Source organism: Poecilia mexicana, unplaced genomic scaffold, assembly GCF_051168715.1.
Source record: "Poecilia mexicana isolate PSO_F unplaced genomic scaffold, ASM5116871v1 scaffold_16, whole genome shotgun sequence".
NCBI lineage: Eukaryota > Metazoa > Chordata > Actinopteri > Cyprinodontiformes > Poeciliidae > Poecilia > Poecilia mexicana.
In genome coordinates this window covers 13,901,378-13,913,980 of record NW_028263385.1, presented here as the reverse complement: position 1 = coordinate 13,913,980, position 12,603 = coordinate 13,901,378, and the positions used below count along the sequence as shown (strand labels likewise).

Genomic DNA, 12,603 nt, shown 5'->3' with positions numbered 1-12,603 from the left:
AAACAGGTGACTTCCTGTCGGAAGTGGGCGGGGCTAAGGTGATGTCATCAATCGACCACCTAACTGTGATGAGGTCTGGTCTATAATGAGACATAGAAAGTCTGTTGCAGCTGTGACCTCGTATGTCCCTGTTATCTCACTTTCATGATTTATGGCGAATACTCAAAGTTTGGGATGATCATATGCATATGGCGAGGGACAGGGGACAGCCATTTTGCCACGCCCCCACAGGTCAGTAGGCATTTACAGAGTTCATCATCATCTCATTTTATGTCAGTCTGCACAGGGTTGGAATCCATGACACACCAACATGTTTTAGAGTGTAAAAGTAAGACATACAGTAGAAAAAACAGGTGACTTCCTGTCGGAAGTGGGCGGGGCTAAGGTGATGTCATCAATCGACCACCTAACTTTGATGACGGCTGCTCTATAATGAGACATAGAAAGTCTGATGCAGCTGTGACCTGGCATTTGGAAGTTATTTCACATTCATGTTTCATGGTGAATAGTCAAAGTTTAGGACTTAGCCACGCCCACATGCTTTGCCACACAAAAATTCCTGTGATAACTTCTGACCTTTAATGTCTCAACTCTCTGCTGACTGAGTTTGAAGTCTGTATCTTGAAAGCTGTAGGAGGAGATAGATCAGATCCGACGTCTATGAAGAACAGTAAATGGCGGATTTTGATCCAAAATGGCCGACTTCCTGTTGGGTTTGCACCATGGCTCCAAGAGACTTTTTTGTAGGTCCTGACATTATACACATGTGTACCAAGTTTCATAATTCTAGGTTAAAGAATGGCTTGGGGCTGCTTATTTAAAAAATTCTAGGGGGCGCTGTAGAGAAATTAGGCCACGCCCATCAACGACTGTTATGGATTCATGTTCGGGGACGAATAAGGATGCATCCTAGTGAGTTTGGTGCAGCTGGGCTGAACGATGTGGATTCTAGAGCCAAACGTATGGCGGCGGCGTTCCCTCTGCTTCGCCGCGCTGCCACGGCCACGCCCTCTACTGAAAACTCTTGGCGCTTTAAAGCAAGTGAGAGCAACATGTCATATGTCATCCAACACAGAATCATCTTGATTAGGTTGAGAGAGGCATAGATGGAGCTTTACAAGTCACAAAAAGGCACTTCCTGTTCTGAGGGGGCGGGGCTTAGATGACGTCAGACTATGACGACATAGCATCGTCAGGCATCCCACCAGGATCACTCATGTCAAGTTTGGTGCAGCTGGCCTCAAAATTGTGGAATCTGCAGCCAAACGTATGGACACGGCGTTACAGGTCACTTCGCCATGCCGCCACGCCCACCTGCTCCATCAAATCCATACAGGGTTGGAATACATGACACACCAACATGTTTTCTGTCTGTGGACACTGTTTCATGTTGATGAGGTCAAAGGGGTCAGATAGCGACCGTTCACAGTAAAACATGACACTTCCTGGTCTCAGGGGGCGTGGCCTAAGTGATGTCATCATTTGACCATTGGGTATTGTAGGGGACCCGATGATGATCAATCACTGATAGTTTGGTGCCTCTGTGAGTTTTTTTGTAAAAGTTATAACTGTTTGGTGTTTCATGGCGACTAGGTGAACTTTGACCCCAGGTAACCCCCCTTCAGGAAGGTCGAAAACGCAAACCTTTGATAACTTTGGATCGGCCATGCCTTATGAACGATCTGACCGAGTTTGAAGCCGATCGATCGAAGTCCCTAGGACAAGTTAGAAAAAATGCGAACCCTGTAAACGGCCAAAATCGGGTCAAAATCGGAACTTCGATCCAAAATGGCTGACATTCTGTGATACTTGCACTATGACATTAATTGTAAATTCAGAGCGTCTTGGGGAGCTCTACAAGTGTGCCAAGTTTCAAGTCTCTACGATAAAGTAAGTGAATAGGAAAGGGTCTTTTGAAATTTGCTAGGTGGCGCCCTTGAGCCGTTTCTGTAGCGATTTTTCCGGGAACCTTAAAATACGTAAATTTTACACGGGCTCTATGCCCCCGCCAAGTTTGGTGAGTTTTTGAATATGATAAAGCCCCCAAAAAGCCAATTCATTTGGGAGAATAAAAAAAATAATAAACAGTACAGTTTCAATAGGCTCTCGCAGCGATAGCTGCTCGGGCCTAACTATACATTCAGAAATTCCCAATTCACCTCACAGCTCTGTAGCGTCCTAATTTACTCATTCAGGAACACAGTCACTAAATGATTCAAGTCAATTGATTCTTAACCCGCAGGAGATTTAAACCATCTGAACACAAGGGCCTCCACTCCAAAGGAACAGCTAATGTTACCAGGCGTAGGCGCAGAAGGATCGATGACCTTATTCTTCACATGGTTACACTTCCAAAGCCAGTTAATCACAATGTTCCCCTTTGTTTTACCACAACTCCCTAATAAAAAATAATAAGCTGCTGACACGAGCAAAAGGGCAGGTTCTTTCTGTGCTTCCGCAACTTAGACGGGAGGAAAATAGTCTGATTGTTTCATCTCACGACTGCTTTAATTATTAATCAATAAAATGATGCAGGTGGTTTAAATTCAACCAAAGAAGTTCAAAAACAGAACAGAAGATATTCAAAGAATGCTACTGATGATCAACCCAGGTGTTATCGATCACTCAAACAGTGTGAGGAGTTTGTGAAAAAGAAAAAGTGAGAATTGTCGTTTGCCGCGTCATGAAAAATATCCAAGAGCTGTTGTGTTGTTTACCCAGTCAGGGGGACAAAACCGCTGATCTTTACCAGCATTGAATGATTTGGTGAATGATTCATTTCAACAGATTTTTTTTTTTTACATTAATAAACATAATTTGTTCTGAAGAAAAAAAAATATAAATATCAATACCTGGTATCTCCGAGATGCAGTAAAACAGAACTTTCTGCTGAATTTTAGTGAAGTAAACGGTGAATGTGTTTGAGATGGGTGATTTGGCTCATGCCTTGCTTGGCCTTCATCATTGTGTCAATGGGTGGCACTTGAACTTGCACAGTTTTTCATTGCTTATTTCTATCCTGAGTTGAGTAGGGGAGCGCACTTACCTTCTGCTGAGCATAGTGTAAGCTCAGGGAGAAAATATGTGAAATATGTAATGCACACAAGAAGAGCTGACAAAAAAATTAGAGACATAACCACAGGAAGTGAGCATGCTCTTAAAATATCAATTTATGCCCTCAATAAATGCCTGAAGCCAAACATTTGTTTGTTTGTACAAGACATATATTTTAGGAAGACACGTTTATGATTTACATGACAAATAAGGAGAGAAATATTTAGAATTATCTAAAAATATCTGGTATGAAAATGTTGCAATTATTTTAAAGTGATCAATTTACTAGTTTAAATGTGAAGTGTGATTACGGTAAGACATTTATCACGCAAATAATCTTGATGAGGAAAGCAATCTTAGACAAAACATTTCTAAATCTGGAAAGCATGTGGATCCAAAAATTGTAGCATGAACTAATTCTGTCAATCTTTCTCCAATCAAAAGTCCTTTTGTTTTAATGACCTCCGCTCAAGTGAGAAACGCTCAACACCTTCTCCTTTGTCAGTACCTGCCTTCAATATGCAGACAGAAAGTCAACAGAGTCAGCGCAGTTTGATTGTTTTTGATGCTTTCTGTTTATCACTGTTTTAAAAAAAAAAAGGGATGTGTTGATTTATCGCTATTAACAAAGGAAGCACAGAGTGCAGCCTCCTCTGATGTTTCTCTCTTCTGTTCCCCTAGGTAGGCTGGTGGGAGAACGGCGTGCTGAGACTTCGGTACCCAGCCTGGTCCCGCTACGGGCCCTTCCTGAAGCCGCCCGACGACGCCCAGCACCTGCGGGTTGTAACTCTGGAGGAAAGGCCATTTGTCATTGTAGAGCTTGCAGACCCTGCTTCAGGAACCTGCATCCGGGACTCTGTTCCCTGCAGACGTCCTCTCAATGCCAGGTTCGAATTAAGTCGCCCTTTTTCCGTTCTGAAGCCCTGCAATTTATATTCACATATAAAACCCTGCTAAATTTAAAATGCAACCGAACGAGGAAAGCTATGAATGGACTCGGCATAATCCAGTGTTGCTGTTGAACTGAGGTTACTTTTATCAAAGCTGCAGTCTTTTCACTCCCTAACCATAATCAATAAGAGACTGCTCATGAGAGGATCAGCAGAATGACTCAGAATGTGGAATCAGATATGACCACAGAGGAGCTTTATGGTTCATCAGCATCAGGTGGAACTGCAGCCCCCATGCTACACTAAGCCATCAAACCTGTCACAGAGGTCCTTACCACAACATCCATTTTCTCTAACCCATTTCTTTTTAGTTATATTTTCTGTTTCTGTCTCTCTGCCTTTGCTTTCCCAGTGCGATCCATGAGGGTGTGGCTCCTCTGAAGCAGTGCTGCAAGGGTTTCTGCATTGACATCCTCAAGCGACTCGCAAAGATTGTCGGCTTCACCTACGACCTCTACTTGGTGACCAACGGGAAGCATGGGAAGAAAATTGATGGCGTTTGGAACGGCATGATTGGAGAGGCAGGTCTTTGGCTGTGTGCGCGTGGGGACGCCTGCTCTTCTGTCTGCCTTTTCTACAGGGGTGGAAATTAGACGGACACTTCACAAGACACACTTCCAACGTTATCCTAGCTATCAATTTTATTTTTATGTTTTTTTTGGTAATTCTCAGAAGTTGCTGGTCGATTGGTGTTTTTTTTGCTGCCATATAAAATCAAGACAGAACTCAGATGATAAGAATTACTTCAGCCTTGGAGGGATTTATTTGGAAACACAGTTTCACAATCAAACAGCAGATTAAGAGCAGACAGAAAAATATCTGCTGGATCAGTTTGCTTATAAGATACTCAACCAATTCCTTGTCCGGTATGTTGATAGCAGGCAGGCGCAGTCACTGCTGAGTTGTGTGGAAAACAAGGACAGAATTTGGACTTGGACGAATTTAATCGAATGCTCTGTAAAACATGGAATATTTTAGAATTTGGTAATTTGTGGATTTGTTCCAGAAAATCTGACTCTTTCTGAACAATCTAGGTCAATCAAGGTGTAAATATCAGATAAATGTTTATATTTGATGGCTGATTTACTAAGGGGAAAACAGCTAACTTAAACCAAGCTGCCCAATGTGAATAAATAGTTGTCTTTTTTGCACAGAGTCATTATTCTCTCGTAAGCCCGCAGAATATTTGCCAAAAATGTTGAGGATCATTGAGTTCTTCTTTCAGTAAAAGTAAAATGAGCCTTCATGCTCTTTGTAGTTAACAGTTGGTTTGGCCTTGGAACTCCTTCATTAATGCTCTTTCAAAGTCTTTTTCTTATTGTCCGATCAGGAACTCTACCCCATTAATAAATCCTTAACCAACCAAGATACCAGTGAATTTATTTCTTATCTGTTCTTGAATTTCTTAAAATTGAGGCATAATGTGTTATATTTTGGGGATCCTTCGCCTGCACCATGTTGTCAGACACGTTCTGCTCAAGTGTTTCTTTAAAAGCCCCAACATACTTTATCTGAAGTGCTGAAATCGACTAGCATTCATGATATCGCGTGACAAAAATTGCGTAATTTTGTTCGCTGAGAGGCATCTGGTGTCATATTCTGAAAAACACGACAGCAGACCCGGGTCGAATTATTTCGACAGAACTCTGTGGGAAGAGTTGTGTGATTGGTCAGATTGTTGCTGTGATATAAATGCGTACAGAAAGTCGTTTGGACAGCAATTTTTATATTTTTCTTCAACTAGTCCGCTTTCACTATCTGGTTTTTGCATCTGCAGAAGGAGACATGAATACTTTTTCAGGAAAATTGTGTCACATTGTGAGAAAATGTGCACATTTGTACAATTTGTCACTAAAAACTACAAAGATTGTCAAATGGCATAAAGTTCCTGGATGGATCCTTAATTCTCCAGGTTGGACAGTAACCAGGCTCAGGTGTGGCTAATTAAGTTGAATTAAACGTTACAATAAACGTGGTCAATCACAAGTAATTCCTAGCTTAACGGAAGAGATTATTACTTTTTTACACTGGATGGCATTTTTCCTTTTAGTCGAAAATTATAATTTAAAAACTACTTTTTATATTATTATTATTTTTGTTACTTTTGTTGCGTTAACTTGGTTAGACAGACAAATCTGCCGGCGGTTAAGTAGGTTTTCACTTCGCTGTTTGAACAGCATGTGTGTCTCCAGGGAGAAATTCTGCATATTTTAGCACACAAATACAATATGACATATGCCCCCAGCTGTTTGTGGTTGGTCAATGATATTTTCTTGGTCATATAGGTCATGAACTGCCAACAAAACAAGACACAGACATGCTGGTGGAGAAATGGAGGGAAGAGTCGCAGTGAAACAGGCATGCACACATATAGTACTGGCTCATCCACTGAAATCAATACAGCGGCTGTGACTTCATTGAAGCTTCCTGCTGTTTCCGTCTCCCAGAAGGAACTTGCCATACGCCATTAGTCATGCGTTTCTAAAACAGTTCCACAGTGCTTTCCCCCCATCTTTTCGTTTATAACTTGACCACGGGTCAGAGCTGGCAGTCAGATCTATTTTTGCGAGTAAAAAAAAGAAGAAGAAGAAGAAGAAGAAGAAAAGCCACACGTACTTTGTTTTCTCAAGCTAATTTTTTGTCATTTTGATCAGCTGCTCCAAAGCCTGCCATTCTTTGATCAGGTAATCCGGAGACTTGCCAAAGTTGAGCGGAGGGGGCTTTGCGTTCCGCTTCGGCTCGGTTTTCTGCTGATTTGCTCTGAAGAGTGGATGTGCCATGTCTAATGTAGATTAACATTTCGCTTGTACAAATCGGCAGACGCAGCGGTTTTCAGGTTTTCCTTGATGGTGGCAGAGAGGAGATGGGCCCCCCGCTCATTCTGTATGCTAAAGAGATGCACAGGAAACGCGTGTTCAATAATTGTACTGCGCTGAAACACTCACTCCCCTCCCATGCTTGGCTGTACAAAGGGTCAAGGTGCAGAAACGTCGAGTTCTGACTTGGGGAAACAAAAAAAGGTGGTGGACTGTAAAAGATTGGCTTTGTCTGCTGGGAGCAGTTACACGAGTTTACCATAATTAGATTTCTTTCTCATCGCTGCTGTCGTCCCTTTCAGGTGGTGTACAAGCGGGCGGACATGGCCATCGGCTCGCTGACTATCAATGAGGAGAGGTCCGAGGTCGTGGATTTTTCTGTGCCGTTCGTGGAGACGGGGATCAGTGTCATGGTCTCCCGTAGCAATGGCACCGTATCACCATCAGCTTTTTTAGGTGAGAGCTTTAGCTTACGGCATTAGCTGATGAGTAGAATCTAATCTAATTGTAAAGTGTTGAGTTTGCATGAAGTGCCTTGATCTTTGGCTGCTGGCCTCCACATCTAGATTATTTTCTTTTTTTTTTTAGCTCCTCATGTCTTCTTAATGTCTTCTTTCACTCTGTCAGCACACTCGAGGCCCCAGTGGGAGATCAGTGTTTCTGTCTTATTGAGTGTTACTGACTTACTGACTGAATTGAGCAGATCTTAAAAAAACAGGAAACAGTGTTTATCTACTGAGTGCCGTGTTTGCTCCAGTGCTTTTGTTCAGGGAGATTGCTGTATGTCCAGGTTCTATTACACCTCCATACGTCCTCTATTGAATGAAAGAACTTGTTTCTTTTTTTGTTTCTCCTCACAGAGCCTTATAGTCCAGCGGTGTGGGTGATGATGTTCGTCATGTGCCTCACTGTTGTGGCTGTGACCGTCTTTATTTTTGAATTCTTCAGCCCTGTGGGCTACAACCGCAGTCTGCAAACAGGAAAGAGTGAGTGATGAGTCTTACCTGTCCGTAGATCTCTGTTTGATGAATGGATTCAACAAAATGCATGACGATAGATAGATGGATAGACAGACAGACAGACAGACAGACAGACAGACAGACAGACAGACAGACAGACTTTAGATAGATTACTTTCATGGAAAAGTGTTTTTTTCCTCAAGTCCAAAAGTCACTTTCATAATTTATTGATAGTCATATCGAGTGCATTGCCCCAATCCTTCATGTTGAGTTTTGCACATTATACATACAGTATATTGAACTGCATCCAAGCATTCTCAATATTAAAGCAGCCATTTATAATTCAGCAGTGTAGTTTGCATCCTGTGATAGTCGGTGTGCCTGATGCCTTGGTTCAATACCCCCCAAGATTTGCCTCCTTTACTCCATGATTGCAGTGCTCTGCATAATTTTACCTCTCTGTCATCCTCCACCGTATTTCCCCCCCACCAGCTTCCCTTGTCCTTTTTTTCCACAGTAACTTAAGTTAGAGCTGGGTATTTCGTTTAATAAATCTTTTCAAATATTTGGTGCAACAATTTATCTTTCCTGAGAAATTGTTGCACCAGAAGGAAAAGCAACTACTACTAATAATGTGCAGTTAATGCGGTGTGGGCTGTGGTTAAGAAACAGTTTTGTTTGTGTTTGTTTGCATTTATATTGTCTTTCGCTGATTTACAGAATTGTCATTAAAATGGTTCCTACACAATAATGAAAAAAGTCTGGAAAATGAATAAGCATTAGTCTATTCCTAGTTGTCTAAAAGGTTTTTTTAGCATTGGATGAAGTTATTGGAATAAAATACAAATTTACTTGACCTTTTTCTTTCATTTTTTTTTTACATCTTTTCCAGCAGTCAGTAAATGTGGAGGGCTGTGCATGTACTAGTAAAAATATTACATCTTGTATTTAAAGTTGCTCTGCGCTTCTCAAGCATTCCTACTCCTGATCTTTCTAATCATATTTTTTCTCCATTCCCGTTCTGATCAGAGGCAGGAGGCTCCACATTCACCATCGGAAAATCTGTCTGGCTTTTATGGGCCATTGTCTTCAACAACTCTGTGCCGGTGGAGAACCCGAGAGGAACCACGAGCAAGATCATGGTGCTGATCTGGGCCTTCTTTGCCGTCATCTTTCTGGCCTCTTACACTGCTAACCTGGCTGCCTTCATGATCCAGGAAGAGTACATTGACACAGTTTCAGGTCTCTCGGACAAGAAGGTACCTCACCACTCGAATACTGATTAGGTTTAAAGAAGCAGAAGGAGAATTAATGTCCTCAAGTGAGCCAAATCCTATGCATTTGAATGTTAAATTGATTAAAGCATGGGAATTAAGGAATGAATAGAACCTCCTGTAACATAACTCAATTACCACTTTTCCTGGCCACACAAAAGACGGTCTTAAATGTTACTGTAAGTCCACAGACTTCTCTCTTTTCATTTTAAGAGGGTAAGTAGTGTTGTAAGTAAGTCTGGAGAGTGGACAGAAATAGGTCAGACAGATTGGTGCACAGCCTGGTGTGTCTCATGCCCCTTCTTTTTCCTCCCTCACCCTCTTTCCCTCTCATAGTTTCAGCATCCAGAGGAGCAGTACCCACCTCTCAAGTTTGGCACGGTGCCCAATGGGAGCACAGAAAAAAACATTCGCTCCAACTATCCAGACATGCATCAGTACATGGGCAAATACAACCAGAGAGGAGTGGAGGACGCCATCCTGAACCTAAAGACTGGGTCTGTTTGCCACCGCCAAGCCAATTTTCACACCACATGCTCGCCTTTAATTTTCCAACCATTGAATTTCAAATCACGCCGTGCTGTGCAACTTGTTGTTTGTCAGTTTATGGTCTCTATGAACTGATATGCACTTTAGACATAGAAATCAGAAATGTCAGCAGCAGGAAAGATGGTGGAGATCAGAGCCAAAGACTGCATCTGCAATGTGCATCAGGACATTTTCAGACAGAAACATATTTTCATTAATTTATTTACTATTTCCATCCCAGCTAAGTTATCTGATCCACTATTATTTCCTCTTTTTTATTGTTTCTTTATTTGGAAAAATACACAAAACAAAGAAAAACACATGTCTTTGTTACATTGTTAGTTTTCCCATTTTTTAAATAAGAACATCTAATGGTGAGTGAGGAGGGGACCAATGAGTGGTTCTGTGAAATCTACATTCCAGGGTGTCGAGAAAAAATGGGCCAACATAAACCAATGACTAAAAACAAAGACGATCAGTCCTCATCACAGATGCAATTATATGAACTCGGATGTGACAGGTTTTACATATTCAGTCCATTTACTCCAAATTGAATAAAATGTATCTATTTGCACCTTGAGTGAATAGGACAGTTTTTCCATTATGAATATATCATGTACTGAGTCAATAAATCATGTGCTGCGCCAATCCAGCCATCACTGCTCAGATTTTAACCAATATTTCCCTTCTTTTTTCTTTTTTTTTATCTGGAAGACCCCCTTGCTTTTTCTTGAAATCAAGTCAAGGTTATTTGTAGAGCTCATTTTAGCAACAGATCAGTTCACTGCACTTTACATGATAAATGCATAACACAGGCAGCAATTATCAGACAAGCAATAGAAATTACATTTTGTAAAATGCTATTATCAAAATGATCAAGAATAACAATCACCAAATACATCAATGTTCCAGTTATTATTAATTAAAGACAACTTTTGACAAGTGGGATTTTAAACAAACTTGGTATTTCAGCATTTTTGCGGTTTTCTGGAAGTTTGTTCCAGATTAGTGGAGCATAAAACTAAATGCTGCTTCTCCGTGTCTGGGCATGTTCTGGGGATGCATAGTAGAGTTGAACCAAGTAGGCGTGAGTGGTCTGGAAGTGTTGATACAATGACAAAAGATCTATTTTGATTTTGATCAGATGATGCACTGCATTTTTCTAGTGTTAGTGAGATGTGAGCAGCAGCGTTCTGGATAAGATGCAGCTTCCCAATTTACTTTTTAGGCAGACCTGTGAAGACACTGTCGCAGTAATCAATTGTACTGAAGATAAATGCATGAGGGACTTTTTCAAGATCTTGTTGGAACATTATTTCTAAAATACTGAAAATGTTCTTCAGATGATAAAAGACCGACTTTGTAATTGTCTCTATGTGTCTCTGAATGTCCAAGTGAAGGACCCAGATTTTGGGCCTGATCAGTAAAAGCTAAAGTTGTGTGCTGACTGACTGTTGATTTTTTTCCTCTGTTGGTCCAAAAATTATGACTTCAGTTTTGTTTCTATTCATCTGAAGAAACTTATGGCACATCCATTCACTGATTTGTTTGCTTGGCACTTCAGTGGCTTCATAGTCACTTTGTGTAGTTGTACTGTGTATCCTCTGCATAGCTATGGTAACTAATCATATTTCTTGTCAGAAATGGAAAACTATATCAATTACTTAATAATTAATTTATCAAATAATATTTAACCTCAGTGCATATGAATGGAAAATGGAACTACACATAAATATGCAGTTGGCATACAGGCTATAAGAAAATTGTCTTGTCACTCAGGAAGACTAGTGGACAGAGGCTGTGGATTACATTATAATTTACTGCAGCCTCAGCTAAGCATCTAGGCTAACACCTATGTCACACTACTGCAATTAGCCTTTTGTTTCAATGTCCTCCTTCAACATGATGCCATTGGAAATAAAGGACGGTGCACAACAACGGCATCAAACATTGTGACAGAAAAGATTATGGCACAGGCTACATAAAGTCAATGGGCAATGCTCTTGGATGATCATTTCTGTGATCCTTTTTGAACAGATTCTGTTCAAACACTTTTGATACAACTATCCAAAGATGGAGTCCAGTCATCTGTGCTGTCTCGGCGCATTTTAGCTAATGTGTGTTAAATGTGCTATTTGAAGCATGTTAATTGATTAGATGTACCATGGTGCTCGCAGTATGCATTCCTCTTTACACTCCCATATTGCCTATCCATGCAATTAACACTGTAGAATATTCAATTAGATTACCAGATAAACCAGCCACCCACTGATTATTTGGACGTGTTGAAAACTGGTGTCACACGAACGCTGCAGCCTACATATCATGTATATTAGACATGCCCCACGACCGCACAAGCAACAACTCAGATGCAACTTAGATGACACAGCAACAACCCAATAAAAACTTATAGATACTTCACTCTACTGCAGAATGTTTATAATACAGCACAGTGGGAATTACGCAACATTGATCTGCAGTAATTCCCCAATGAGTGCATCAAAAGCCTTACACAAACCAACATCACAGGTGTTAATGTCCCACTAAATCCCATTTGTTTCCTCATTTTGTAGAAGCACATAAGAATTTTTTTTAAATTAAAAATCTTTGAAACACATCATGGCAAGACAGGAAATGTTTTTACATGGATAAAAAATCTGTCATAAGACGGCTACTCACTCTGGTTGTAGTTGGTAAAGCTATTTTTACTTGGCTTGACAGCCACTTTCAAAACTCAGAAGTACAACAACACTATCTCAAACCATTAACATATAACATTGTTCATAATGTTGTTTCTGTGAAGAAATATGTGTGAACAGTTTGCATTCGTTTAGCTAAAGCCATAACATCACAGCTAAATGTTATATCTAAACAACACTTTTTCCGACACTTCAGAAAGCTGTTCTGAAGAATACAGCTTATTCAAACCCTGACATTAAACTAGTACAGCTGCACTTTTAGACATTGAGCATTTATATAACAGAGATTTTAACTCATTTTTTTTATTTCTACATTAAGGAAT

The 12,603-nt window shown here is 40.6% G+C and overlaps 1 protein-coding gene across 1 annotated transcript in view; it reads left to right on the top strand.

Moving 5' to 3' along the window:
• Positions 1–12,603, top strand: part of grin2db (glutamate receptor, ionotropic, N-methyl D-aspartate 2D, b) — a 46,003-nt gene that overhangs the window by 19,173 nt on the left and 14,227 nt on the right. Inside the window, exons 6-11 of the mRNA XM_015008967.2 lie at positions 3,736–3,941; positions 4,357–4,525; positions 7,123–7,276; positions 7,681–7,806; positions 8,809–9,038; positions 9,390–9,550. Coding sequence (XP_014864453.1) covers positions 3,736–3,941; positions 4,357–4,525; positions 7,123–7,276; positions 7,681–7,806; positions 8,809–9,038; positions 9,390–9,550 — 1,046 coding nt within the window. The remainder of the gene's footprint in view (positions 1–3,735; positions 3,942–4,356; positions 4,526–7,122; positions 7,277–7,680; positions 7,807–8,808; positions 9,039–9,389; positions 9,551–12,603) is intronic.